The 26,290-nt window shown below is 40.4% G+C and overlaps 2 protein-coding genes and 1 long non-coding RNA gene across 3 annotated transcripts; 2 read left to right on the top strand and 1 right to left on the bottom strand.

Moving 5' to 3' along the window:
• The first annotated feature begins 6,608 nt into the window (after positions 1 to 6,608).
• LOC112555348 lies at positions 6,609 to 7,542 on the top strand. The gene is made up of 3 exons (XR_003097450.1): positions 6,609 to 6,685; positions 7,134 to 7,212; positions 7,494 to 7,542. It is a non-coding gene; the product is annotated as an uncharacterized LOC112555348 (long non-coding RNA).
• A 457-nt stretch (positions 7,543 to 7,999) lies between these two features.
• Positions 8,000 to 11,561, top strand: LOC112555344 (receptor for retinol uptake stra6-like). Its single transcript, XM_025223705.1, has 5 exons — positions 8,000 to 8,101; positions 8,378 to 8,480; positions 8,841 to 9,004; positions 10,787 to 10,978; positions 11,262 to 11,561. The coding sequence occupies exons 3-5, from the start codon at positions 8,869 to 8,871 to the stop codon at positions 11,507 to 11,509; spliced, it is 576 nt and encodes a 191-aa protein (XP_025079490.1). The 5' UTR covers positions 8,000 to 8,101; positions 8,378 to 8,480; positions 8,841 to 8,868; the 3' UTR covers positions 11,510 to 11,561.
• A 1,336-nt stretch (positions 11,562 to 12,897) lies between these two features.
• On the bottom strand, positions 12,898 to 25,695 carry LOC112555585 (receptor for retinol uptake stra6-like). The gene is given in 20 exon segments (XM_025224018.1): positions 12,898 to 14,244; positions 14,514 to 14,813; positions 15,220 to 15,405; positions 15,686 to 15,849; positions 16,270 to 16,371; positions 16,894 to 17,008; positions 17,766 to 17,814; positions 18,368 to 18,446; positions 18,828 to 18,903; positions 18,998 to 19,022; positions 19,241 to 19,393; positions 19,847 to 19,908; positions 20,333 to 20,412; positions 20,813 to 20,880; positions 20,883 to 21,023; positions 21,393 to 21,556; positions 22,035 to 22,165; positions 22,561 to 22,646; positions 23,043 to 23,098; positions 25,671 to 25,695. Coding segments are annotated over 19 exon segments (1,971 nt in total). The 3' UTR covers positions 12,898 to 14,244; positions 14,514 to 14,604.
• Between the last annotated feature and the right edge of the window lie 595 nt (positions 25,696 to 26,290).

Raw genomic sequence — 26,290 nt, 5'->3', positions numbered from 1 at the left:
TGCGCTTCACCTGATAATAACCATGATGGTTGGATGAAAGAAAATCCACCTTTTGGCTTAATATATGTATTGCCATAAATCATGAGTTTATTCAGGTCAAGAACTTGGTAAGAATCAATGTTCGTGACCTGAACACCATCTGTAGCAACACAATGAACCCAAAGGTAGACTGCTTTTTTACTCAGCCAGTATTATTATCAGATGAAACTTAAGGAGAATCTCTGACTTGGAGGATCTGATCTCATCACACTATTGCTACTGCGTTTTTGAGTTTAACCCTGAGTGTTCCATATATTTTATATCCCTTAACCTTACTGTCATTACAGACCATACCGGAGCTCCAGGGAACTAACCGTCACAGCCCTAGAGAAGTTCTGAGCAGCTTAAGATCCAGAAGATGTCAACAAAACTTAATCAATTCATTTAACAAATTGTACAAAACCACAATAGCTCTGATCCTATTCCAGAGTAAGTAATATTAACTTTATAAATGGAAACATTCCCACCCTGCTCAGTTCAGGGTACCTTCCGTCTGTGTGACTGTTCCTATCAGCGTTTTATCTTTCTTGCATTTTTGTGTTCACGTGGCTACCTCGAGTTTCTCGCCTCGTTCTCGATTTTTTTTAATAAGAACAAACTGCATTACAAACACACATGTTTAGTTTTACTCAGCGCCCGTTAAAACCTCCGGAAAAGATTGTGTATGGGTGCCGACCACTGTCTGGAACTTGTTTCTATCTGCCTTTGACAGATGACTATGGTTCTTCTACCGAGATTATGACCAAGTTCATTTAGCTGTTTCGTGACTCTTCAAATAGCTTTTACTAAAACATTCATGTAGCTATCATAAATGTTCATATAGCTATCATACTATAAATGTTATTACAAATGTTCATGTAGTCGTTATAATCAGTTTTCATCTAGCTGTTATATTTTGTGTAAACAGAACTTTTATTATCATTGTTCATAAGTCTGTTATGGTAATCGAAAAGTGGGTAGCTGAGTACTTAGAGCACGGGCCGGTTCGATTTCCTTGTGGCGCAGCGTATTTCCTCCTCCCCTTCCACTGACTCAGGTCTTGAGCGGGTACCTGACCCCCACAGAGATGAGAGGAAGAAAGGCCAGCTTGAATAAAATAAGTGCATAAAGATATTTTTAAAACACACTTTGTTGTATAACTGTTTCTAGCAGTGCCTGTCACACTTTTATATTTTATATGATATGTATTAAAGAAAATCCCAACACATAGGAAATTTTTATTACCATTTTTAGTACAGTTCAAATAAAAGAGTGTTTTTTTCTTTTACAAAAGGGGTTTTCTACTTATGTTATTTTAGCTTTTTAGTCTTGTTGATTTTTGTTTGCGATTTCTGTTGGTTTTTTTTGTTTTGCATTCTTACAATGTCTCCAAATGGTTGTATAATTTGTCCATCGTCCTTTTGAGAAAAGAGAAAATCTGTTGAGCATTTCGAACATTCCTGACCATCTGATACCCTAACTCTAGTCGGGTACCAAACATTTACTATCGCTGTACAAGGGAAGAAACTACTGCAAGCGAAGAGCGCAATCAAATCTCAAGAGTTACATTTCTTGAAAATTATTTTTCTAAAGAAGAAATAAACGTGTAAAAATATATTTTACTACTTGTAGACTGCTGGAACAAAATTTAGTATTGCATTGCCACTGGAAATGAATAACTGGGGAAAATTGTAGACCTCTAGAACGATGCAAAGTAGATGAAAATCGATGACAAATTCCAACTGGACTGACAGTTCAAAAAAGTGTAAAAAGGGAGTAGTCAGCTCACTCATAAATAACTTGTGGCCGAAATAAGTGCAGCTTCTGATAACTGGTTTTCAAACGACTGACAAGTTGCCAGACAACTTTTACCTTTAACAAAACTCAGTGTTCATAGAGCTGATAAAACAGGTGTGTTCAGAGCTCCTATAACAAGTGTTCATATTACTAATATACAACCAATGCTAAATAAGCTGTTATGATCTCTGTTCATATAATTATCTGCTGGCAATGTGTGCTCATATTCGTGAAAATGTAACTAATGTCACACATTTTAAATACTGTTGCACAAAACTATTTGTAGTCTACCTGTAATTTGACAGCAAGACCTTGCTCTGAATATTTTGTACATACTTTAAAAACTGTCAATTTTAATTTTATGAAAAATGTAATTATGTTTGCAGATGTGATAGCAGAATTGACCACCAGGATTTCTACCAGTTCTGTCTTATTCCAGCGGTAAGGAAGTGTTCATTAGGTAGCAATAGTCATGTGACAGATGGTCAGTACTCGTCTGACTGCCTGAGACGAACATTAGTCAAACACTTGGCGATGTTTCTACTGCAGAAGATGAATTTCACGGTGTAGGACTGTAACGGTGACATGCAACAGAACTTCTTCTTCTTTCCCTCCTTCGTTTTCTTTGTCCTTTCTTTGTTCTCTTATTTTTGAAGTGTCTGTTATACTTCTGGCTGTCTGTCTAGATAGAAAATGTAAAATCTTTGAGATCACTGTCAATTTTCAGACTAGCAATGTTCGAATTCGTCTTTTGAAAACCAGTGCATAAGAGTATCACTGGAACAGCTGTAAAAACAATCGTGTGTAATATTTAAAGAAGTTCTTTCACTAGAAAGATTGTGTATGCTGTTTGGATGAATAAGTCATCTTACCTATACAGGTGCTCGTCACTCTGTCGTTTGCCTTCACACGGCAACGCAGAAACATGATTCTGTCTTTGATGGGTGGACGTCCAGGGCTGGTGTCGTAAGTATCTGTTGTTGCACAACTGGCGTCGAAAAATTAATAGCCACTGATGTCTAGTGCTGTAAGATTATTTATAATCTGATGTCCAACGCTGTAAGATTATATATAACTTGATGTCCAGTACTGAAAGGCTACAATCTGATGTCCAGTGCTGTAAGACTATATATAACTTGATGTCCAGTATTGTAAGACTACAATCTGATGTCCAGTGCTGTAAGACTATATATAATCTGACTTCCATTGCCAAACACACCAACACTAATGGAGTCGCCTACTTTCAAACTACGTCCCTGTACGTTCCTATGTCCAGCCCCATGGATGCATTGACCCGCTCGTCCAGGATCTCCTACGCATGTGCATTCGGAGCAACAGCTTTCCTCGTCTACGAAATCGTCATGGAGCAACGACTCATCATCGATACACCCACCCACAAAGCTGTGAAATGTAAGTGAATCGTCAGCACCTGGGTTGAACAGTCTTAGTGAGTCCGAATTTCTAAGGTGGAGTGTTAACGTCTTCACGAGGGAGCTGTTATAGCGGACAACTGGGTGGGAAAAGTGGGGTTAGCCCGCTGAGAATACTTGAAGGGGAACAGAGAAAGTAGTCATGATGAATGTCACACAGGCCAGTCACTGCCCACAGACTAGGAGTGGCAGGAAAGAAGATATAGTAGGCTAATTGTTAGGTTGATAATTGTGATAATCTGCATCTCAAGCACAACTAGTTTCTACACCTGGACTGATCTACTTTCATTACCTGCCTGTTCTGTTGGCCAGCCTTCGCCATCTTGTCGGTGCTGGTGTACGGGATGGTCTTCTTCCCTGTCTTCGCCTGCCTCGCTCTCAGCTCTGCCTTCGGCTTCGGACTGGGGGCGCTGTACGTGTGGATGCTGCTGGGTGTACAGATCTTCAAACTGACTGAGTGCGAGGCGAACAGCGTATGCTTCTAGGGTTTCTTCCTTCTCTTGTTCTTTTTTTTAGGGGGAGGGTTAACTGTTAGTATTTTGCCAACTCCTTCATCCTTCAAAACAACGAGTCCTGGAACTTTGTAGATTAATACAGTAACCTATTGTAGTAATCAGATGGACTGATCTGAGTCCATGAATTGAAAATATCCTAACAGTGGATTTGTTTGGCGAAACAGCAGATTTTGGAATAAAAAAATTCACTTTGTTATCAAACAGAGTAACAGAGAACCCAAAGATAAAGGGAGAGAAGAAATAATGAGTTTGAAAAAAAAGTGAGGGGAAAGAAAAACAGATAGGCGAATACATGGACAAAGAGTCTAATAATCAGGTATGCATATAAGTAGGTGGAAAGGGAGAAAAATTCCTAGGTGGCGAAATCATATCAGGGCTGCTCTACTGACGGCTGATTGGGGAGATACCATAGTTTCTTAAGTGATACCTACTTCAGGGAAGTACAACAGGCCCTCACCTTCTTTGTGTCTCAGAGAGGAAGACTGCTGATGATTCTTCAGAGCCTGCCCAACCTGCTGTGCTTGCTCTATCTCAGTGTGTCCATCCCTGGCCGCAGTCTGAGGGCTTTGAGGAAGGGTAGGTTTTTTTCTTGGCATCAAGACTCCAAAGATTCGATGGACAAAATCAAGGAATGCTACGCTGGGCTCCACGTCAGCAAGCTTTTCCGGAAACCAAAGGTCAAAAAGTGAGTTATTTCAACGGTCCACGGCAAATACCTATCTGACAACTCAAAAGATAGACGATCCCATTTTTTTAGAGAAAGAGGAAAATTGCCTTAAAGATAGCTATATAGTTATACTGATATATAGATAGAAAACCTAGCTATCGGTTAATGACATCAGCAAGCAAACTTTTCAGATGACAGCTGGCATTGCAGGAGTTCCTGAAGAACTGGGAAGATTATATCAAGGATAAACAATAACTTCTACAACGAAAAAGAGAAATACAAAATAATTAAAGAAATAGTGATCAAGACGCCTATATGGGTAGCCTACATAACATCTAGTTATTGAAAAATTGGATGTGATCCCCAATGGCATGTACCGCGTGCTGTTTGCATCACTTGTCTGTCAAAGGTGAAAGGTCGTTCACTGTTTAGTAACTGTCATTACCGCTGGTCAGTTGCTAACACATTATCAACAGCCATAGTCGCATAGACATAGTTACATAGTCACTCACATATTTTCACAGTTTTTTTACTAAAAATTTCTGCCATAACAGGCCTGTGATAGGAAAACTAGCGGCGATGAAAGCGGCTGTTAAAAGACTGCTCTCTCGTTTTGTCTACCGCAGGAAAAAAGGTATTTCTCACCTTCTGTCTCCGTGTCTTCACCCCTGTACATTTGCTCCCATGTTTGTGTCTGTATTTAGTCATCTTCTTTCTGTCCGGCTACCTATTTCTCAGCTTTGTGTTGTTTCTGTCTGTATTATTGTAGCCTGTCTTTTGTAGCCTTCTCTCTGTCAGATTACCTGTCTGTCTGCCAGTGTGTGCGTCAGTCTGTTTCTGCTAAATAGTCACTTCTGTGATTTTTTAATGTTTCTCTTTCTTCCTCTTGTCTTTCCAATTGTTTATGTGAGCCCTTTTAAAGTTCATTAATGTCTCTCTTTATTCATAAAACATTGTAGAGTGGAGTTAACTCTTTCTTTCTTCTTTCATTCATGCCACTTAATAACTTATGCCAGTGATCTGTATATTTTTGCTGCTTTTACTTGTTGATATTTGTAGTTGAGATGTGTAGAAAAGGATGCGAAGACCACAGCTATATTACATGTAGCTATACTAATTTTAACTATATTGGTATTTAAATTAATTTGCGCACTTGTAATGCGCTTCATTATTAATTAGAGAAGGGATAAATCCACTAAATCAACTTGGTAGATAAATTACCACTCGTAAAGCTTCATACCTCTTTGTTTACTACTCCACTTCTCCCAAAACGATTGGACAATCTCGTCTCTTTGTTTTCAAGGGTTCCGCTACCCAGCTCGCATGCTCTCAGTCATGGTGGTGGGGATGATCGTGGTGTACATCGTAAGTTAATCTTCTCGTTTGTAAATAACAATAGATAGCTATACACATTGTATAAGTTTTTCTGAATTTCTAAATTCTGGATAACACAATGACCAGGTGTGTTGTCCTATAGCTGTATTTTATACATTGTACAATAATCCAATGAATTGTTTTGGCAGCTGGCATTTCAGTTGTGCGTGGAGTTACTTACAGACATCGGAAGGTTTCGTGACTTAGTGTGGACTAGCGTAGATGAATCCATTGGCTGGAGCAGAGAAGACGAATCCATTGGCCGGGAGGAAAGTGAGTGGATCGAACTAGCTCGAATGGTCCTGTTGTTTTTCTTGGAATCTCTGGACATCGTAAAGGGTAAGAACGACACTAACATCACTCTTTCTGTGTGTGTTTGTGTGTGTGTGTGTATGTGCGTGTGTGTGCACGTGCATATTTTCGTACGAAGTTAAAACGTTTCATTTCTTTTCCCTTCGTCTCTGTTGTCTGTCTTCTTTCCTCATCTTGAAACTGTATTTTTCATCTTTATCTTCTTTGTTCCAAGACTCTCTGCTTTTCCTCGTGTATAAATGTCACTAAGTACATCCTTCTGCACAAGTGTCACTAGTCCCACACTCGCAATGTCACTGGGTCCATCCTCAAGAAGTGACACCATACACAACTTCAATACACATTCATAATATTGAATTTAGAGATGGTGTTACTTCTAGCTGTTGCTACAATTGATAAAAACAGTGTTAACGATGTCGCAGACGACGACGATGACGACGACGATGACGACGATGATGATGTTGAATAAAACAGGTTGATGATCATCTGATTTCAGTTTCAATGATAGTGGGCTTGTCACTCGCTTTACTGCTTTGTTTGCTCAACATCCTTCGCTCTCTCAGCAGCTACAGGTATTGTATTATTCACCACGCCCTTCCCCCAGGACACACACATACAAACACACACACAAACACATGCATGCACACACAAACACACACAAACACAAATACACACACACACATATCTACACACACATACAAACACAAACATATGCACACACAAACAGACAAACACACAAACACACACAAACATAAACACACACACAGACACATAAAAACACACACACACAAACAAATAGCGACACATTGTGACATTCAATATACTGCGACCAATCAAACCATCAAGATGCTCTGTCGTTTTTCCTGTTAATAGACTTGTTAATTCAAATATTTCTTCGGAACTTTTTTTTCTTCTGTTTCTTTGCAAACGTTAGTACGAAATAATTGGGTTGAAAACTAATTGTATTCTCATCAATGGTGATCGGGTTTTATTTTCGTTTGTGTTTCCGATGATGTGCAGAGTCACTCTTCTTGCCCTCTACAGAGGAGATCATTCCCACATCCCACCGCCGGATGCCGGCAGCTATGTTAATTACTGTGTATGTCAATTTTTTATGTATATGAAGTCTCTGATTTTATTCTCGTTCTTTCTCTCTTCATTCTTTCCTACTTGTGCATTTGAGGTTCCTCCTAATGTATAGAACGGTTAGTCGTTAGTGTGCTTCAGTCACATCAACTAGAGGAAGTGTTCAGATCCACTTGCTAACAAAGTTTAAAACAGCTGAATTCTACACCAGTGAAAGTCTAATTACACTTTAAGAAAACTAATTCGTTTATATGATTCATTTCATTTTTATAAAGAAACTTGGTGATCATACAGGTAAACAGCATCAAGTACGGAGGATTTCAAGTTGCGTATATTGTTTGGGGTGAGTTTCTGCTTCTTGTTGTCCTTAAACTTCTAGTGGAGAGAAGCCATAATCTGGCAGCTTGGAGACAGCAAGAAAACAAGCAGGAAAGAGAAAAAAGAAACATGTAGAAATAATTTCGATGATGAGCCTTAAATTGTTTCTGCAAATACATCGAAATCTACCTGACATTTTATTCAATCATTTTATTTTCTTTAAGAAGGAGAATTGGGACTTTGTGAACACCTGTATGTCGGTTGTTTTTATAAAAGCCTTTTGACTTCGTGAATGTTATTGAATATTCACACGAATTCACGTGGACTGGTATGGGTGAGGTGTGAACGATATTTACACTGGCATGTCGTGCTGTTCGATTTTATTTATTGAATATTTATATCCACAAATTATGTATGTTTACCTGAAATGTTTTTCGTAAATTGTGACATTTACATTTTCTTCCCTTAGCATTCGTCGTTCAGTTTTGCGTTCTTTCCCTGATCTGCTTTGTCCTCGGTGTCCTTATACATGTGCTAAGCCTGGGTTACAAGGAGTTGTTATTAGCTGCTTTGGAATACATTTGGTAAGAGTTATTATTTTGTTAGTGCTTGGAATTAGTGAACATTTGGCTAGTCAGTCTATTTTGTAACATTATGTTTGTGATATTTGCATTCACTGAGAATAGTTTAGGCTAGCATAGCTATGTGAAGATGTGTGGTTAGTATACTTACCGACAGACCAGGACAACGAAGTGTACAACAGAAAATAAATTCAGTGACACAGTGAAAACTTTCTCAACTGTTAATGAACCACGTGGTGTCAGACATTTTAAAGATAATTTTTCCTATTGTAATCACAGGCCAATCGTTCTAGTAACAATCATACTCATGGTGGTACAAAAACTACTTGCCAAGTTCGTCTTCTTACAAAAGAAAGGTCTCCACCTTGCACTGGATCAACAGGTATTGTATACATGAAGACATGTTCTTGATTAATCAGCTTGGTCGGTCAATCTTTGTCTTTTTGCAAACGAGACAGACAAATAGACAGATAGATGACAAATGTACGATTGTACCAAAAATAACACTCGGCTTGTTAAATAACTGAATCCATAAATCGATGGTTCGATTAATCAATAACTGTGATCAGTTCACCATTACGGGAAACAATTTTGACGGAACGTTTCAATGAAAAACAAGGAAATAAAAATGTCAAGGAATATTACAATGGCAGACGGAATTCTCTAGAAGCAGACTTTTAGATTTCTGGTGAATTGACATAAAATTTACATCAGGTACTTACAGTTGCTTAATTTCTTTCAGATATTGTTACTTCATCTTCACCTACTTCATGTTTTTCTACAATATCTTCGTGGGTCTCGTCTCCTGTCTTCTGAGGATCACCAAAGCAATTGTTCTCGGCATCGCTTTCCTCGGTCGCCTTGACAACAGCACGTTGTCTAGAAAGTTCGAACTTTTCGATCCAGGTACATCAGGGGTCTCAAACTCATATTAGCATGTGGGCCGCAGTGGAAAGTAACAGCCAGTCAGCGGGCCGCACCACGAAAAGAAAATGTGTTTTCATTAAATTTTACGAACACTAATGTCACTGCTGTTAAATGCTAAAATAAATTTTTATAATTATTAATTACATTTAGTGTAGTTTATTACATGCACAGGCAGTTTAGTTTATTAAAATAAGTTGACGTTGTCTCTGTCACTAATAAAAAAAGCAGAAACTGTAGTTCCCCCCCAAAAAACCAACTATAATTACATGTACTAGGCCTACTGCAGATGGCTCGTCATTCATGTTTCTGTCCACTCAGCTGAGATCGTTTGGCAGAGACCAGACATCGACATTAGGCCTGAAGTCGCGTGTAGTGGCAAGCCGCAAGGTTGCTCTCAGATGCTCATCAGTCAGTCTTGATCGTAATGCTGTTTTGTTCATCTTCATTTTGGAGAAAAACTGTTCGCAAACGTACACACTCCCAAACATCGCTAGAATTCTAGCAGCTGTGCAGAATAAGTTTGGAAAATTCTCTCTAGGAAGAAACTGGTAGAAATCTGGAACTCCAACATCAACGTATTTTTGCTTCAGAACAGTGTCACTCTGCAGGTCCAGTAGTTCCATCTGGACTTCCTCTGGAACGTTTTTCACATCAACTGTGAACAGAGTGGCAACAAAGGAAAACTGTGGTTGGAGAGCAGTGAATTGCTGACAGCGGTGTTCAAAATCTTCCAGTAGTCTGGAGAGGATGTCTACGTAGTCTTTCAGGCGCTGTGGTTCAACCGTTATGCTCTGTAGAAAAGAGAAATGAGCCAGCTGAGTGGCCCACAAAGTCAGCTTGCATCTGAATGATTTGATGTGGTCAAACATCACGGTAATCAGCTGCTTTGAGCCCTGTAGTTGTGAATTGAGTGTATTGAGATGTTGCGTGATGTCAGTAAAGAAAAGCAAGATCCGACAAAAACATTGGTCACTGAGCTGAGGTATGTCTCTGTCTTTCATTGCCATGAACAATGCTATTTCCTCGTCTCAGTTCAAAAAATATCTGCAGCACTTTTCCACGACTCAACCATCTGACTTCTGTATGATACAGCAACTCTCCGTATTCCGTTTCTAAATAGCTAGAAATGACACAAACTGTCTGTGGTTGAGACCCCGTACGTATGAAGTTCACCGTCTTCACGACAACATCCATCACGTTCTCATTTGTAGACTTTTGGCACAGAGTGCTTCTTGCTGCAGAATGCAGTGTATGGGCTGCAAAAGGTCCCGCCAAGCTGAGCAGATTCCGTTTCTCTACCATTAATCCAACAACACCAACCTTCTCTGAACACATTGCTGGTGCACCGTCCGTAGCCACTGAAACAAGTTTTCCCACGGTAGCCCACACCTGTCAATACAAGCTTCCAGTTCTTGAAACACGTCACGTCCAGTCGTGTTATTTTCATTTCGCTTGTGAACGGGGGTAATTTTCACCGCGGGAGTTAATCACCAAGCACAACATACATATACACCGCGGACGTGGCCGCGGGCCGCACAAAAATGTTTCGCGGGCCGCGTGTTTGAGACCCCTGAGGTACATGTTGCCAACTGCACGGATAGCAGGGTTATGCACCCTACTGCCTTCCCCTCCCCCAAGCCAGTTAAAATGTCATCTTCAGTCCTTTCACGGGAATAAGCGTGTCCGAAAGTATATTTTTTGTGACAGGAGTTCAGTTGTTTTAAGTAGCTTCTCAACATGTGAGAGTTTTGTGTCTTGCAGGTTTCTCTGCTTACCTGGGTTTCATGCACATAGAGTGTGCCCACACTCATCCTGTGGTCATCGTCTTCACACGACTGGTCATTCACATGTGGGAGACAGCAAAAGAAAGACAGATCAGCGAGTCCAACACCTGTTCTAATGCAGACCTGGTGCTCAACATGAACCTGGACGACCTCAGCGTTAGAAGTTCACGTGAGTGCTCATCTCTCCTCATCGGTTGATGATAAAACCAATTCAAATAGTTCTGAACAAAAGTCGCCAAACTCGTCTGTCACCCACTTTACACCTGAAGACTATTTGTATATCTAAAATTATCAGTCCGTTAGTGTAAGCCGTTAGTGTGAGTCACTCAACACGTCACATAAAAGACTTAGATCACATGATAGCACACGTGACCGCTAAGAATTCGAACCTGAGATTGTAGCATGAGAGATCGTTACTCGTGGGTCACAGCTGATGTCACCTGTGGTTTCAGGTGAAGACACTCGGCGCCGCAGCATGAAGGCTCGCTCCAACTGGCACGTGACGTACACGCTGCTGCACAACCCGGAGCTGCGCGTCACGCGCAAGGGCTTCATGCAGCTATTACGTCAGGCGCGCGAGCTGGCCGTACACATCCCCATCTCCGACAACCAGGCCAACACCAATCTCGACAGTCTGGCCGAGCAGAACCTGCAGGCTAAAGATTCCGCCAGCGATATAAACGCCGAGGCTACAAAATAAGCAAAAAACAGAAAACAGGAAAAAGTGTAGGTCAGCTGAAATGAGAGAAAAGTAGAGGAGGAAAACGAGGAGTTTAAACAAAATTACAGACAAGTGCAAATCTTAACTGAAACTTTAAAACTTTTAAACCATCGACCTTGCTGCTGACCTGATGGACATTTGTAGAGAAGTCCAGTACCATTCACAGACAATGAATAAACGAAGAGTAAATATAGTAATCTGTAACTCAAAAAATTTGGAAAAAATGAAGATCTTCACATATTTCAGGCTGTTGGGAACAAACAGCTGAGAGTTTTAACTCAAGTGATATCTCTTGCATGGGCTTATACATTTCTTTAGGTGTGCATTGATATACACATATCTCTTTTCAAAGTTGTACCCATAATGCCCCTGTTGATTGATCTTACAGTAAAAATGACCAGCGGTGGAGAGGACAAGGTAACTGAACCCTGGCGAGTTTCGTTTGCTTGTCCCAGTGATCCACACAGTTTTCCATTCACCTGCAATACAATAGGTTTCAGCCATGTCCCAGTGATCCACACAGTTTTCCATTCACCTAGTCATCACCGAAGTTTGCATTCACCTTGGGATCCACACTTATAGTACGATAGGTTTCATCTCTTTCTATTCGATCATTTCCCAAATGTTCTCCACTTTCTTTCTATTCCGTCCTCCTGTCTGCCTTATTGACTTATTTTCTAGAAGCTTCGCTTCCATTTAATGTTGTTTACATAATTACAGCTTCCACATTGCTCTTATTGTTCTTGCCATTAACACCGTGTCATCTGATTGAGAGATTTTTATGAAAATAAAAACTTCCCCGTCTTCACTCGCAACGTCTTCTTCTTCGTATATGTATAGGGAGCAATTGTCAGACTTTTTATATATATATATCTAAAAACTTATTTTAATAGTGTTTGTGTGTGTGTGTGTGTGCACGACTAACAATGGTAGGTCTCTGTCCACGCCAAAAGACAAAAGAAGTTATATTTATCCTTTGAATGGACTGTAATCTTCTGAATGTCCAGCTGAGCGACATAGTAGCGGGCGAGGAGTAGTTACTGTTGTCGTAAACATCTTGTTATAATTGCTCATCAAGTATATAAATATATATCGCCACAATCGAGAGAAAGAATAAGTTGAGAAACCTAATTATTCTCTTCCCTTGTCCTTTACACAACTCAAAAAGGTCAAGCCAGTGCAGAGTAGCTAGGAAATGGGCTAAACAATGATATACTATGTACTACAAAGGAATGTTGTACAATGTACAATGATCCTAACATGCAACACACGTGGTCAGCTTCACACTCCAGTCACACGCCCATAGAACTTAAAATGGAGAAGATAACTCAGAAAGGCTTTAAACAAATACAAACTTGTTAACAAACCATCGAATATCAAAGTTTTTATAAACAATACTGAATTAGGGGAAGACAATAAAATACAAAGTCGATTCCTGAGAAAAAATGTAAAACAACAAAGCAATACCTGATCTTAAACGAAACAACTCTTAAGACAACATGTACACACTTTAAGCAAGACAATAACTTTAAGATGGTAAGTGCAAGTGACAGTCCTTGATTCCCTGTGTAATTTAATCACTAGAGTAATTCTCAAATATTATTGTCACACGCGGATGTATGTTCACAGAGCATCAAGGGAATATTCTAGCCTCTTTCCTTGTCCAAAGATGGAGAAAATGCAGGGAATGACTGTGGCCATCTATGTTATCTGTCTTTAGGTAGACTTTTACCCTAACGAGGTTGTTGTACCCCTTTGTAATATTGGTGACAACAAGCGAGGAATTGTTTTCTTCAATTAAAAATGGTGACAAACCACTATTCAGATTCTTCCATCGCTTCCGAGGGACAGGAGAGAGAATGACTTTTATTTGTTAAAAAAAAATTCTATTGTATTCGGAGTGTCCCCACCCTGATGTTTACTTGTTGGAATAAGTGATCATGTCACAGATCATCGCCTTGCCTTCAGACAAACAGTCAACAAGTCCTAACTACCAGGCTATGTATTATGGAGCATATGGTGAAACTGTTGGACAGAATTAACCAGACTGGTAATGTGAATAATTACATTTCTTGCCACGTAGCTTACACGAATCTGCTCTTGCACACAGGAGTCAAACAACTATTTACTTGCTACAGTAATTAGAATTAAAAGGCATTTTTGTTCTGTGTTACAAAAGAGTAACATCAATAATAAAAGCAGATACAAACTTCACATTAAAACATCATTCAAATAAATGCAAAGAACAAGAAATCTTCTCACAAAGTTTTCTGCATGAGTAGAGGAGAAAAGGATAAACCTTGTATAAACTTATTCTTCAAAAATACTTTCACTTTTATATAGAGCAAAGGCACAATTAATAATAATAATCATAATAAGACAGCAATGGTGGTAATAACAGCAATAATGTTGTTTATTTTTACAGTATCTCCTCCACTAGGAAAGGTGAAACAAACACACAACATTCGTATACATGTGTGGAAAGCAACTACATATGATTGTCGCCCGTTAAAAGCGACACTGAATTTAGGACGAGACAAAAACACCATCAAAACATTGACTGGGAGAAATCAGTATAATATAATATATCAGTGTGTGGTCTCGTGTGTTGTCACACTTGTTCAGTCACACCTGTTGTTGTCAATGCTATTGTTGACACACCTGTTGTTGTCACGTTGTGACACCTGTTGTTGTGACGCCTGTTATTGACAGACCTGTTGTTGTCACGCCTGTTATTGTCACACCTGTTGTTGTCACGCCTGTTATTGACACCTGTTGTTGTCACGCCTGTTGTTGTCACGCCTGTTGTTGTCACGCCTGTTATTGACACACCCGTTGTTGTCACGCCTGTTATTGACACACCTGTTGTTGTCACGCCTGTTATTGACACACCTGTTGTTGTCACGCCTGTTGTTGTACACACCTGTTGTTGTCACGCCTGTTATTGACACACCTGTTGTTGTCACGCCTGTTGTTGTCACACCTGTTGTTGTCACACCCTCTCACATTTCATGTCGTCTACCTGTATTTTCGCCTCCATCTCCTTTTTGCTGTGAGTAGACTTGGGGAGGTCTTTAGCCTGCTGGATCTGCTCGGCCAGACTGTCGACGTTGATGTTGGCCTGGTTGTCGGAGATGGGGATGTGTACGCCCAGCTCGCGCGCCTGACGTAACAGCTGCATGAAGCCCTTGCGCGTGACGCGCAGCTCCGGGTTGTGCAGCAGCGTGTACGTCACTTGCCAGTTGGAGCGAGCCTTCATGCTGCGGCGCCGGTGCGTCTTCACCTGCAACCACAGGTGAGGTCAGCTCCCACACGGAAGGTCACAACGTCCCGCTCGCCTCCCACGAGTCTTAAGCCTCTGCCGCGTAGTGTGAACCCGACCCTCTCTACTCTCATGATGATGATAACGAGAAAGTGAGAGCTGTGGGGATGCCTTTGCTCTATAATTTCTCTCTTTCTTTTTAGAAAAAACCAGAAAAAGAAAAGAAAAAATAGAATGGAGAAGTTAACTAAAAAAAAAAAAAATAAGAAACAAATTTTTAAAAAAGAAACAAACAAAAAAAAAAGCATGGTGAGGGAAGTAATGAAAAGGAAAAAAGCCGAAATAAGAAAGAAGGAATGAAACAACGATTGAGTAAATGAATGAGTAAAATTATACAAGGCTGCTTCACTGTGAATACTCTACTCACTCTGTGTGTCTATGTCCAGTAAGCTGACCTTGACATCCATCTCTCCTTCAGTAGAATGGACGGACTGCGGGACTCGTCCTTGTTTACTTGCTTCCCAAGTTTGAATGACCAGTCGTGCGAAGACGATGACCACAGGGTGAGTGTGGGCACACTCCATGTGCATGAAGCCCCGGTAAGCAGAGAAACCTGAGGACACAAGACACCACACACTATACTTGTCTACTAACAGTGAAAAGGCCTTTGTCTTGGACTGGAAAAAAGACATCAGAGAATGCAATGCTCCCAATTTTATTTAACATATTTTTTCCTGGTGAGTCTATTCTCTGAAATGTATCCACGGTTACAAAGGTTTATTTTATGAGCTGGTAACTCTTACCTTCTCACCTAAGCGCAGATAATACTGTTTATATATTATCTTGTTGCCTAAGTGTTACCTCATTACCTACGCGCAGATAATAAAGTTTACCTGGATCAAAAAATTCGAACTTTCTAGACAACGTGCTGTTGTCAAGGCGACCGAGGAAAATGATGCCGAGGACAATTGCTTTGACGATCCTCAGAAGACAGGAGATGAGACCCAAGAAGATATTGTAGAAGAACATGAAGTAGGTAAAGATGAAAAAACAAAATCTGGATGAAAAACAAACAGGTGCGAGTTAGTGAGGTCAGCCTGGTATCGAACTGACAGCATTTAAGTCATGGCAAGGCTCGACACACGTGTCTTCCTAATTTGTTCTCTCTCTCATAATATATTAAATGTACTAATGTATATATTCATGAAAAGTAACTGAAAATAGTAACATTCTTTGATTAGCTTCTTGACCCAGCTTACCACCCATTCAGATGTAGGAGAAGATTCAGATGTAGGAGAAGAATCGTATGGACACACAAAATGCAACAAGACCAGTACTGCCAAACGTACACAGTTATATATGTTTGTGTTGTCTATAACAACCAGTACTGTCTACAGCTACCTGTACTGTCTACAGCTACCTGTACTGTCTACAGCTACCTGTACTGTCTACAGATACCTGTACTGTCTACAGATACCTGTTATCAAGTGCCAGGTAAATGCCTCTCCCTTGTAAGAAGACGAATCTGGCAAGAAGATTTTGTGTCACCATGATTATCACTGTTACCAGAATTACTGGCCTGAAATGTTAGAAAAGTATTTAAAATATACAGACAATTAACTAATCGTAGATTATCAACAGAAAGCTGACTTTCTAAAACATTATTTGTACGTGGAGATGGGATAAAAACTTGTTTGTAGAGTTGTTTTGAATCCACATTTCTCAATGCTGATGTCTGTCATTGAAATGTGCCTTTAGCTATGAGATAAAATTCATAGCTTTCTGCACAAAGGAGGAAAATTTAACTTCTATTTCTTTATGTAGACAGAGTAGTATGGAGCTGGAGAACTCTTCTTACGGTAAACACTTCTTGACAACAATGTGTTATAGAGAGAGTGAGAATAGTTTTTTATGTCCCTTGTATGTCCATGCATTATTGTGTTTCTGGATATCAGTCATACTCTCTGTTTTGCCGGTTTCAATGCTGATTTAGTTTATTTAAAACCACATATGTGTTCTACACAAATGTGTTATTGCTATCAGTTATTGCCTAGGTTTATCGTTTAAAAAACAAAGATGAAGTCATGGACAAGACACCGACCAGAAGATAAGCAAAAGATCTAGGATCCACTGGTAGTAGCCTCCCTCCAGTAACAAGACGACGATGGCGAGCAGGAAACAGATCAGCGTCAGGACAGCAAATTGAATGATGAACCCTGAGGCAAGAAAGACAGAAAAATCAACATAACCAAGTGATGACAACCACACATATACACAGTTATATAAATATTTTAATGTGCCTTTAGCCTGTTAAATTTCTACTAGCGACTAAACAAAAACTACAAATACAAGCACAACAACAACAATAACAAAAAACAAACAAAAACATCAACAAAAGGCTACATAACAATACCACACACAGCTTATTACCAAGCGACCAACGGGTCGACCTACCAAGAATATCTCATACAGTCGAACATAGCGGCCATGACACAAAGGAACTAAGTGCTGACATATAGAATACAACAGAGGTCTCTTGTTTACAAACTGGCAGTATCTAAATATCAGACAAAGATAAGATTGTTCCAGGAAACAGGACCAGGATAATGAGCTGGTGTGCAGACTGTAACAGAAAAGGTTGGTCTTGATATGAGTCCTCAGTATCTGAATGTAAGATACATGGATAAGACCACTGTCACTGCGATTTCCTAGGACGGGGAGTCACAGAAGTTGGAGAATAAGAAGACGAGCACAGGGACCTGAAAGGAAATTATTACATCGCTAGGAGACAAAGGAGCAGACTGACTGAGGACAGAAACACAGTCTGTGCTCTTTTCTGTGCGAGATTGAAAACAACAAGTAGAGGAGTGACAGAGATCTTATTGGATAGGCCGGCAAGAAAACAAATAACAATACCAACAACAACAACAATAATAAAAAACACAAAGGAAACATTTATTATATGTAACTCACCCCATACAATGTAACCAACTTGAAATCCTCCATATTTGATACTGTTTACCTGGAGAAAGAGAGAAATCACATTCTTCATGTTAAAGGTATTTAATTAAGTAAGTAGTAATAAAAACGCCTCATTAAAGGTATGTTTCTTAATTTACATAATGGTTGACAGAATACAATCTTTTTGCTTGGTAAAAGCGCGTTCGAAACTCTTGGTTGTTGCAGGGAAGAGGATGGAAGTCCTCAAGGAGAGATTTTGCACTGCATTCTAGTTCTTACTCGTCAGGTGTGCTGCCTGCTCTAATATACCTCGCTGAATTTTGCCCGCTCTTTTAACAGAAACATGTATTTATTCTTTCATCATTTCAAACTCTTTTTTATTCTTTATCATCCATATATCTCTCCTATGATATCAAAACCGTGGTAAGAAGATTGCAGGTGACAGTTGTTGTGAGATCGCTTCAGTGAAGTAAAATTGTATTCACCTTTACCGACACAGAACTGCGAACATGGATAAAGAAAAGTCGGGTGAACACCTCTCCGAAACACAAGTAGATCACATGCTAATTACTTTGAAATAATCACATTATAACATCGAGAATCAAAGCACATACACAGTAACTGACGTTGCCGCCTGCTTCAGCCGGTGGGATGTTGGAGTGATCTCCCTTGTACAGTGCAAGTAAATTGTTTCTGCGCAACACAACACATAGCACACACACAACACACGCCTTCAAATAAATGTAGACATGAAAAACTAATAGAGTAAAAAATATGAAACTGATCAAGGTATTGGCTTTCAGCCATATACAGCTTAATCGCTTATACAGTATCTGTTGAGATTTAAAAAAAGGTTTTGCTAAGTTCGATAACATTTCAGAGAAAACGTGAGGCACTGCGAAAAAAATCCCCACAACGAAAGTTTATTGCCTGGACTTAATACTATCTCGCAGAATTCATAAATAGCTGCAGTACGACGACGACGACGACGACGACGACGACGATGATGATGATGATGATTTACTCAATGAGACCTAGTCTGATCCAATGAATCCTGGGAAGGGCGTGACGTACCTGTAGCTGGTCAGCGCGTGAAGAACGTTGAGGATGGAAAAGAATGTAGCCAGGGCGATCGCCACGAACATGGCAACTGGAATCACGTGATCAATAATCTCTTATTACTCATGCGATATTGGCATCATTCTGTCTGTCGTCATCATTGCAGACACTAAACAATGTAACACCAACACAAAACACCATGGCTACAACCTTAACAAAAAGGAAAGGAGATGAAATAAAAGAACGAAGATCAAATGCTGCAAGGCGAGATTAGACGAGCGTACAGGAAAGACGAACTGGGAGATATGAAATCAGTCAGGCATAAAATGAAACAAGAGAAAAACTTCCTCCTCGCCTTGTCTTTCCTCTGTCTCACCAACACACATACAGACATGCGCACACCAGTGTCCGTGTACTTGCCTTTAAACACTTCCACTAGATACAATAGCAGCTGAATAGTGTCCGTTCTGTGTCGCTCGCTTCATCATCATCATTCTCCGTCTCACTGAAGACGCTTGTGATGACTTCTTGCAGTTCCACCAGCTCCGCGATGATGTCAACGCCACAATCTGAAAGGCGAGCTGCACACAGAGGGTAGTATGTGAACACAGTGACTGAGTGAGCAAGTTCTCTTTGTTAGGCTATTTGGTCAGGTGAGCACAGTGATGTTAGCACAGTGGTGTTAGCACAGGGATGTTAGTACAGTGACACAGTGATGTTAGCACAGGGATGTTAGCACAGGGATGTTAGCAGTCAAATCACAAGCTCAGAACCAGATACAAAATATCGCATTGACATTCCATGTTTATTGTATCATTCGTTTCAATCTTGTGTGTACATATACATATAGATCATCAAATGTCTCCTAATCCACCGCCCATTAGCATCCATGACATTTTGAATGCCAGTCAGCGAAGTGTTCTTGATGTGTAAAAAGTTCTGCTTCAAATCCATTTGTTACATGTGAATGTGGTTATCTTGGCATTTGACTTTAGTTGCCAAACATAAAATATGTACAGCGACTGGACACTCACAATGTACACCACCATCACACCCAACAACATGACAGACAGAATTCGAGCTGGGTAACGGAAACCTGAGGAAAGAAAAAACTTGAGGAAATTTTTTCGTTACTGCATAAGAAATAAAACTAAGATGAAGACATTTTATATATCCTTATTAAAGTGAAACTTTGTACTAGTCATGCTTGATGCAGCATAGCCAGCTACAAAGATATCTTCTCATCTTTTAAGAGGAACAAAATATTATCAGGCAGAGTATCAAAGTTTTAATTTCTGCCCATTTAACTTCCTCACGAAAAGGATATTCATTTAAAGATGTCACAGACTATCGACGGGACTTGGGACAAGCCGTTGACTCTCTACTACATGATACTTGTGTCAGTCTTGTAAGACTACACCATCATCCACCGAATGCACACAAAGAAAACACTAAATTATACCAAGAGTGCACTAAGAAAACACTAAATTACAAAACAGACATGTAGACAGCTACCTTACCTTTCTTCCTGTGGTAGACAAACTGATAGACCAGTCTCTTAGCTGCAGCTTGCATTGCTGCCTTTCTCCCTTCAACAGGTCTGCAGAAGACAACAATCTGACATGATTGGGAACGCGCAATCGTGTTCCTTGTTGAAAATATTTTATAAAACAATTAACAAAATGTTTTGGCTACGTGTCTTTAAGAATATCCGATTGAAGACTCTAACTAAACAAAAAATACATGAAACCATAAAAGATTTTTGATCAGCAGAGACATGTCACTCCCAACTAAATATCAAATATTTTTGGCATGCGCACTGAATAAATTATTGTCATCAATTTTTCTGTCAAAGTACGTTTTGAGAAAAACAGTTGTATCCCTTATATATATATGTCTGTGTGTTCAGTTCCCAAACTCCTATTCCTTATCCAAATTCATAGCCTACTGCTATCGCAAATGATTGAATCCTGATGTTCTTTAATTGAGGAATGACTCACTTTTTGACTCTTGGCTTTCTGAAGAGCTTGGTGACATGATGCCCAGCGTAGCTTTCCTTGATGTTCTCCATTGTGTTAGCGAAGTCGTGTTTCCAATGAAATACTGACCCTTCCGGAAACAAATTACGATCCGGACAGGGATGGACACACTGAGGTATATCAAGCACAGCAGGATGGGTAGGCTCTGAAGAACCAGCAGTATTCTCCCTTGCTGTGGCAGAATTGAGATGAACCTTCAATACAGTTTCGGTATTATGCCACATAAATGTAGTAAAGTATAACCCTAAAGGGCTTCATTTCATGATAAACCCACACGAGGAACAAAGCTTTTGAAAGACTGGTAATTGGCATGTGTTCTAAATCGTCATAACTCACCTACGTACATTTTTGATAAACAAATCCTGAATGAATTGTCAGGGTTAGCAAAGTATATTGATTACTGCAACCAATGCTCTGTCCATCGGAAAGGACAAATAGCATAAAGGAATATAACTTCTCTACTTTGCCAAAAAGTAAAACTGCTGACAAAATACTGCCAAAAGGTAATGACTACAAGGCTACAAGTTACAAAGGAACGCACAGGTGTGGTCTGGCACTCAGTCAGTTTGAAGATCTGTACACTCAGCAGCATCCACACGTACAGCGCCCCCAGCACGAAGCCGAAGACAGAGCTGAGAGCGAGGCAGGCGAAGACAGGGAAGAAGACCATCCCGTACACCAGCACCGACAGGATGGCGGCGAAGGCTGGCAGGTAACAGACAGGTAGAGCACACTTCACTCGAGATGTCACATCAGCAAGTTCACTTGCTAGTGGAACTATTTCTGTATGTGTGTGTTTATGAGACAGGTAAAAAGATGCACGCCCGTCCTGATAAAGTCAAGCCTACTATCTTCAGGACCTCACCTGAAAGTTCTTGTGGATTGCGTTGTCAAGAAATGCACAGCCAAGATTCTCTGTTCCCGGTTCCGGAGCACCCGACATTCTGGTTTTATGCATACATATATTTAATGTCTTATCTCAGGCACCATATTTCAGATGGATTATGTAATAGCAACTATTGGCAGACAACTTCCTGAAAAAAATTGATAAAGATGTTTTGTATTTTATGACATGAACATGTTCCTTGCACAGCCTTTTCAATTGCGGCAGAAGTGTTGCAGACTGTTTCAAAATAGTGAGAGCGAGACATCATCTACAGCCCACAACCTGTAAGCTACTCACATCTTGCAGTCTTGTCGACTGGTGTATCGATGATGAGTCTTCCTTCCATCACGATGTCGTAGGCGAGGAAGGCTGTGGCTCCAAATGCGCATGCGTAGGATATTCTGGAGGGGGTCAGTGAGTCCATGGGGCTGGACACAAGGGTAGAGAAAGGGAACGAGTCACAAACCAGCTGTCTTTTTTGTTTGTTTGTTTTTGTTTTTTTCTTTTTTTTTGTTTTTTGTCTTTTTTTTTTTTTGATTGAGAGCAGCAAACAGTGGGTGGGTGGATGGGCAAGTGTTTTGCATTAGTGAGCGCGTCTAGTGACGCCCGCTTTTCTTTAAAGCAGCGGCTCTGCTCCTTTAGTAAATAACATACAAGGCTAGCTGAGCATACTCACAAGGCTAGCTGATACTCACAAGGCTAGCTATACTCACAAGGCTAGCTGAGCATACTCACAAGACTAGCTGAGCATACTCACAAGGCTAGCTGAGCATACTCACAAGGCTAGCTGAGCACACTCACAATGCTAGCTGAGCTTACTCACAAGGCTAGCCCTGGTCGTCCACCCAGGCAGGATAGCAACATGTTTCTCCGCTGTCGTGTGAAGGCAAACGACAAGGTGATGAGAACCTGAAGAAAGATGCGTGAATATACAGAATAAACAGAATATAAAAAGTTGTCAACTGTTGATTATTTATAGTTTTTTATTATCAGCTTATTTGGGATGTTGTTTTGCGGCGACTGAGCAGTTAAACCCACTGACCAGCTCATATTTGACATGAAAGGTGGGGGGCAGTAGCAGACGGTCATTCTACCTACACTGACTAATGGATATCAGTCTGATGGCATTGGTATTGGGGAAGTCACGTGATGTTTCTTGTTCAGTAGTTGTTTTAGTACATCAGCATTGTTTAGAAAAACCTAATTTTCACATGGGTTTCAAGATCTGAAGCAAAACAGAGAGACAGACAGATGATCAACTGGCCTGATGGACCATCAACCGACAGGTCAGTGCTAGTACCGTACCGCTGGAATCAGGAGTGAACTGATAGAAAACTTGATGGTCGATTTTGCTGACACATCTGTAAATAGAAAATATAGACTTTACTGAAATAGTTTTCATTATAAATGTTTGATGAACAGTTAGAAATGTAGATAAAGAAGCTAGTGCGATTGAATGATACCTTTTAGGCTATTGTTCCACTCAGATTACCTGTACACACGATGTCAGTATACCTGCGAGCGTTTTGTGTAGACTCGTGCTAACACGAGTATCGAGGGCATTAGAGAATCACAAATTCAGAACTAAATAATTAGCTCAGATGTGTCATGACTAGGTGAGCAAATCTTTTAACGATATCACAAAAATGCACTAATGAATTACTTACTCTTCTGTAAGCGAGTCGTTGGCAGACCTGTAAATATTCAGGAAGCGGTTCAACGTGTTGAGAAGTTGTACAGACATCCTTGTGGTCACGTGCTTCTCGAGATTTCTGTCAGGATCAGCTGGATGCGACTACCTGTAGGATTTCAATAATTATTTTGTCATCATTGACTCACGGAGATTCACTAATAATCATGCCCCTATCCAGCTCTTGCACCCAGTCCCCCCACTTCTACTCCCTTTTGTGAACAGTCCACCGTAGTACACCCACTGAAGTAAGAATATTATCTAAAAGAAAGTTAAATTTGTACGATCATGAGTCAAAAGAGTAAGTAAAGAACTATAGGGCGCCCCAGTCGAGTCACTGGTGTACCCAGCTGGTGTACAAGAGAACAGGTTCGTGGCCGTGAATAAATACACTGACCTAAAAATTGTCCATAAAAAATAGTTGTCTTATTTTAATTGAGATGTCTCTCCTTTGAAATTTACTTTACTACTGTCATTAGCTGGTCATGGGATCGTGAATTAGCTAAGTGCTATCAAGCTCTAACAACAGGAGCATGAAGCAGTTGATATAACAAAAAGAAGCCTGCGTGACAAATAAAGTTAGTGTTGCTATCTCTGAGCTTCCGACTTAAGGAAATAGGAGCGAAAGGTAAGACTGGCATGTCCCTCACATGATGGCGCTTTCCTGTAATACATGGACTGAGAAACTCAAGTGGTGGTCAATTACATGCTGAAGAAAGGTTGTCTGAAAATGTCAAATATGAAAATGATATTTTTCCCTAATATCATTCTTCACTGAAAAAGATACATGAGACCATCCCCAGTTCGCCTCGATGGTAGAAGCAGTGCTGATGACAGAACCCTACCACCTGTCACTACAGACACTAGAGGAAAGGCAACAGATATAAACCCACCCTCATGTCAAGCAATTCCACCAAATTAACCCAAATCATCCAGGTCACATCAGGCATCGCCCAATTTCAAGACCTACAGACCTCGTCCCCATAATTATGTCCTCCCACTGTTCGCTTCTTATGTACACAGCATCCCTGGCGGCATATCACTATCATCTCTCTAAATTCGGTTGGACAACGAGGCTTAATTCCGTACCGTAGATGCGACCTTATCTCCCCATCCCTAAATCAAGGCGCGCGAGAGCATCTGTCAGAACTTTAAAGCCATAGTAAAGGCGGTGATAAGCTGTGGCGATGGTCCAAATGTTTGAAAATTATATTTAGTTACGATTGCAGCGCACGCGAGCAATACAGGAGAAATAAATGGTTCTTTCATCACTTTATTATGACTACCTCCGTTGCCGATGTTTACAAAAATGGAAAAATTCCAATGAGAATTGACCGTTGTTGCCTTCCGCCAAGTAACCGCCATATCTTACTGGACGATACTTCGTTGAAGCAAACGAGTCCCGTGTAATTCTCTTCATTAAACACAACATCCAATAAAACATTCAGCTTTTTCTACATGAGCAGACAATAGACGAGATTCAAACGGATCCTACTCGTTACGAAATTCTAACCAGCTTTAGTTTGCCTGTAAAGTAGCTTTAACCTGTTGACAGGTTAACAACTAAGCTAACAAGTGTTCTTTGGGTTCTAACCCTCGACACGACTGTGTTAGTCACACCGCACTACTTGACTAATCCATGATGTAAATAAGTGGCAGCAAGAGAAACTGATTACAAAGTAGTAAACAAAAATAGTAAATAAGTAATACAATCATGACATCTGTGACAGGCTGTCCTGGTTAGGCGACAGACTTTGACCTTTCAAGAGGAAAAGAGCAACAGGAGACAACAATCCTGCTTTGCTGTGCTGTAAGGAAGACAAGGGGTGTGTACCTGCTTAAAGTTACATGAAATGAAATTTAAAAAACAAACTAGAACCAATCAACGAAATGCAGATGATACACTGTGGTTTTGTTATTTAAAATGTAATCCACACTTAGCTCCCTTTGCTCGTTAACTGTCAAATCAAGATGACGGAAACGGCGATTTGAATAAGTAGCACTGGTACAATAAAGGAGAACAGTTTCGTGCACACGCACCAGCACGCACACACGCGCGTACACACACCTGTACTTGTCAATAATATGTCAGAGGAGAGGGAGGAATGGAGGGTGGGGATGGGGTGCGTGGGCTGAATATGGGTCAGTCTGCAGCAGTACTTACCCGTGTGGCCGGTTGCAGCAGCTATTCCACATCGATTGTTGCTGATGCATCAGCCGGTGTGTCAGTGGTTAGCACTCACACTGGCGAGCAAACATGGCCTCCATCACAACCCGCCATGAAATGCAGAGCCTGCAAGCTTCGGCGGCCTCAAGATGTGTTAGGAAAACACTGAGTGCCAAGCTCTGCCCTCGGCTGGCACTCGCTGTGTAGATTGTCTCGAGATACAAGGAGCACACCAGTGCAGTCTGCAGCCTCTTCTTGCACTCACCGCGCATGCGCCATGAGGCTAAGCACTTATTGCATCACGAATAAATAATAATAGAAAGAAAGTGCTTTTGTCTTAAAGCAGTGATTCTCCACCAAGTCCTTAGTATAAAAATCAGTCTGTACCATGAATAAATGTTAATTACAGCATTTGTTTCAAATTCAAAAGCCCTGTAAAGTAGTCTAGCTTCACATGACGACTGCCTAGTGGTCCGCGGACCACACTTTGAGAACCACTGTCTTAAAGCACTTCAGCCACAAAGGGTCGTGCTCTCTGTAATGACTAATGATAATAAATGACATCTATAAAGTGGCTACAGTAATAATAACATGCTAAGATAAATAACGCATTCAGCCATTGAGCCACAGGTTAACGGTTACTCAGGTAACAACAGTAAAAGACGTGAAGTGTGATAGGATACATATAATGAACTA

The sequence above is a fragment of the Pomacea canaliculata genome, linkage group LG14 (assembly GCF_003073045.1).
Source record: "Pomacea canaliculata isolate SZHN2017 linkage group LG14, ASM307304v1, whole genome shotgun sequence".
Classification (NCBI taxonomy): domain Eukaryota; kingdom Metazoa; phylum Mollusca; class Gastropoda; order Architaenioglossa; family Ampullariidae; genus Pomacea; species Pomacea canaliculata.
This window is presented reverse-complemented; position numbering and strand designations above follow the sequence as displayed.

Bases quoted from the DNA above. Each gene is read 5' to 3' on its own strand.
- LOC112555344 (XM_025223705.1), top strand. From the start codon at position 8,869: ATGTTTTTCTACAATATCTTCGTGGGTCTCGTCTCCTGTCTTCTGAGG. The intron at 9,005-10,786 runs GTACATCAGGGG...TGTGTCTTGCAG, and splicing joins GTTCGAACTTTTCGATCCAG to GTTTCTCTGCTTACCTGGGT. The intron at 10,979-11,261 runs GTGAGTGCTCAT...CTGTGGTTTCAG, and splicing joins CCTCAGCGTTAGAAGTTCAC to GTGAAGACACTCGGCGCCGC.